General features: G+C 34.4%; 1 protein-coding gene across 1 annotated transcript; it reads right to left on the minus strand.

Annotated features, from left to right (window-relative positions):
- Positions 1–31: 31 nt before the first annotated feature.
- Positions 32–1,550, minus strand: LOC117117506 (CXXC-type zinc finger protein 1-like; the record flags this gene model as incomplete). The annotated part of the gene is made up of 3 exons (XM_033261813.1): positions 32–206; positions 793–956; positions 1,434–1,550. Coding segments are annotated over 3 exons (456 nt in total), but the record flags the coding sequence as incomplete, so codon positions are not given.
- Positions 1,551–4,073: the final 2,523 nt, after the last annotated feature.

A 4,073-nucleotide genomic window follows, 5' to 3' on the forward strand; every position in this document is an offset into this window, starting at 1 on the left:
CTTGTTCCTGGGCGACACTGCAACGTTTTGCTTTTTCTATGATCCTCTTAAGTTGAACTATTTGATTATCAAGGTCTGCGATATTCTTCTTTGCATTCTCCATGTTGGTTCGTACTACTTCCAGTTCTCGCTTATTCTTTTCCTCTGCAATGCACGGACTCTGCTGCCATTGTTTAATGCGCTGAGGCAAGAATTCAAAAACACGACTATACAAATGAAAAAAGCATTGAAATAAATTAGAGGATAATCCTTTAAGGTGTATTATGTTTGGTTAGACTAGGCTAGATTGGCTAGACTAGGTTAGACTGACTTGACTAGGTCTAGTATTGCATGGTTGTCTCAGATATTCTTTCCATTTTGGAAATTAGACAAGGTTTTAAAATACATGTAATCATCAGAGAAACCACATGTTTTTTTTCCATGTCTGCTGAAATTCATACAATGCTCTATTTTATTAAAGTCAGATTGACAATAATAATTCCTTTAAAAAATACCTACTTCTGTTTAAAGTAATATAAAAATTATCAACATGAACACAGAAATTAATGTATTTAAAAAATGTGCACCCATAACTTCAGAGCGTAAAATGATTGAAACACTTTTTTATTAATTTTAACCAGCATAAAAATCATGGTACACATTTTTTTTAAATTCCATCTTTAATTTCTTCCTTAAAAGTACAAAGCATTTACCAATTCTCATTAATACATTCTTCACAATATTTTCCACATTCCTCATAATTAAAGTTTTTGCTATACAAGAAGTTTAAATTTTGTGTAAAATGGTTCATACTTAGTAGCCAGTTTGAGGCCGCACTCCTCGCTGCAGTACTTGCTATCCGGTCTCGCAACTTGAGTACAGCTTGGTCCATAGCACTGCTTCCGAACTTCATTTTTCTGCTTCATCTTTTCATCCTTCGCTTCCTTCTGACTGAGCTTCCTTTTTTTGTCTTTCACCTATCAATGACACATCAGAAACCATTAACCATAATCAAACACAAAATGTATTGATGATTAAGTGAGGGGGCAATATACTTAGCTCACAAAATACAGTGATATCAAAAGATTTTTAACCACTTGAGTGTGATTTTTTTTCAATGACAGACGATTGGATGGAGTGAGCTTTTTGTGGTTGTGTGTTCCCAAGTATGCCCTAAATACACAACTGCATACAGATTATGTGGCACCAGGGGTGGCCCAGCTAGGCCCTGTCAGGGAGAAAATATATCCAACTTATTGGTTGAAAAAATAAATCTTATGTAATTCGTAGACTTTACAATTAATTAAGCCTTTCAAATCTTTAAATTGACGGCCTGACCTACTTACACTTACATTCTGGACATCGTACTTCTGTTGGCAAAATCCTGGCGCCACCAAAGACACAATATATGCAGTTGACAATTATAATCTAAAAAAGAAGGAATTTTTGCCAACCTTTTTCTCTTTTCCTTTAACATGTTTGGACTTTTTGTGTTTCTTTTTTAAGGATTCCCTGTCCTTGGCTGGCCTCATGACATAATCAAAATGATCCACCAAGCTGGGGTCGACATCCTAAAAACCACAACATGTATTGTCATTAGTAAGGTCATTACTACTCCAAAATTCAAATTTCTTAATGTTCTACATAGGAAGAAAGTCAAGCAATCTGTTTAATAATTATCAACATTTTTAGTGTAATATGGTTACAATATCACCATTATTAATGTCGAAATATTGAATCCCAACACGATGGCGTGTATTTCAATACTTGGAGTATGTATTATACTTTCTTATCTGAGATTAATCAGTGGACCTTTCGGTTATATCACTATAAAATAAACAGAGAAAAGCTTATATACACTATCCAATTTTGTGTGACAAACATTTGTGATTTTCCCATATACAATAACACCTTGAATAGAAGCCCAATGGGCTTAATCTTGAGAAGCCCATCTCTAATTTAAGCACCCCCACCCTCTTCAGTTTGCAAAAGTTAGCCTCGAAAATACAGTACATACACTCTACATGGATTTCAAAGAAACAAAATAAATAAAAAACATGCTTAGTTTTTTTTTAAAGGCGGTTATACACTTCATGATACAGACTAATGTTACAGTGGCCCTATTTATTGTTTTATAATAGTAATTCCAAAAATTTACAGCATTCATTTAGAAAAGAACCCCCCTCTTTACTTCACAATAGCAGCCTCGAAAGCCCATCTCAAAAGGAAGCCCAACCAAAGTTTGCAAGAAAAAAAAAACCCTTGGCTTCTATTCAAGGTTTTATGGTGGGTATGATATATGACATCATCATGCTCAGATACAGAAGTGATATGACATCATCATCATGCCCATATATAGAAGTGATGACATTATCATTTGTGTAGCCAGAGCTTACTAGGATGAACAAGTTTTATTTATTGTTGAACAAAAGAAGTTATTAACAGGGAGGCAGTAGTCCGAATAAACCAAGGACTTACAACTGTTACCAGGATAGGAAGCTGGCTGGTTTAAGCTAACTTGAATTAGCCTTATGTGCGGTATTGTTATGCTAATGAGCCAGATAAGCACAATCTGCACATGCTCAGAAAAACAAAACTTTCCTTTGCCACACTGCGGCCCGCACTGCGTATCGGCTAGGCGTACAGCTAGGCCTGCCAAGGATTACGGTACGGTAAACAAAGAAAAGGCGTATTAAAATAAAAAATTGGCGTTGTGAGCAATACATTTTAATTTTATATAAGTAGTAAGTATATGAATAATTTTAATGCACTAGTTAGTTGATAACTCATTCTAATTTGTTTTGGGTCTTTTTTCTGCATTTTTATAAGCGGTTAGACATGGCCTAGGCTAGCCAACAAAACAAAATCGCATCAATTTAAAATCAAATTTGTGAACATGCTTGCCTTTTATCTTAAATAGCAGGTGATTTTATTGGTAGATTAGTTTGCTTTTAAGTGTGTAAGTATGATTGATTTACATGCCAAGTGAAATTAGTACCCTTACTTTGCTTTGTTTTACCGTACCGTAATTCTCGGCTAGGCCTAGCTGTACACCAAGCCGATACGCAGTGCGGGCCGCAGTGTAAGAAAAGTTTTGTTTTTCTGAGCATGTGCAGATTGTGCTTATCTGGCTCCTTAGCATAACAACACCGCACATAAGGCTAATTCAAGTTAGACGGCTTAAACCACCCAGCTTCCTATCCTGGTAACAGTTATAAGTCCTTGATTAAACATTGTTGAGTCTGTTGATAAAAATCTGTTATTTCCATCCAGCTGTTTTTACGATGACATAAATTGTACATAATAGTATAATTGTATTTTTAACAGATATATAAATACAGTTCAACCCCTATGGCCCTGGTATTCAACAACTGTCTGCAGGCCAAGATTCAGCCCGCTAAAAATTTTGATCCGTCCAAGCGACATTCCTAAAAATAAATCATTTTGTCCAGCAGATTTTCAATACTTACAGAAAAGGTTATTCAGTTAATAGAAACACGATTACCGACTCTACAAAAGAGTCTGTCTGGCTTTTTCTGAGTGTAGCTCTCTGTATCTATAGTAGCGTAAAGTATCGACATGGGGAAGGGGGAGACTGATTAGATTAAAATAAGGTGTTGAGCGCTGATGTGATGCCTTTTCTAACCACTGGCGGTGCCAACTGCGAAATTCAGAAAGCAGGCCTGTGAGAATATCACTCTGTTGAAAACACTTTATTGTCAAGTAATGCATCTTTAGGAAAATATGTTATGTTGTTGACGTTTTGCAATATAAAAGATAATCATGTGTTGTATTATATTAAATGTAATATTGTTAAAAATGACATGATATATAATGTGAACTGTTAAATAGTAGTAGGCCTACTGTACATGAGAATGAAAAAAATATAATAATGCACACTAAAAATATTATATTAATGAAAGTTAAAATACATATTTTGCCGTTTAAATCTGTATTCACAATTTTATAATCTAAAGAATAATAACTCAGTTTTGTTTTATAAAGAATGTTTATTGCACAAACTTAATTAAAATGAGGGATAAGTTGTAAATAAGTAAATCAAAAATTCATATACTAAAAGAATATAAACTCAA

This window comes from Anneissia japonica, unplaced genomic scaffold (genome assembly GCF_011630105.1).
Source record: "Anneissia japonica isolate Jap-2015-1 unplaced genomic scaffold, ASM1163010v1 scaffold125762_len4073_cov170, whole genome shotgun sequence".
NCBI classification, from domain to species: Eukaryota; Metazoa; Echinodermata; class Crinoidea; order Comatulida; family Comatulidae; genus Anneissia; species Anneissia japonica.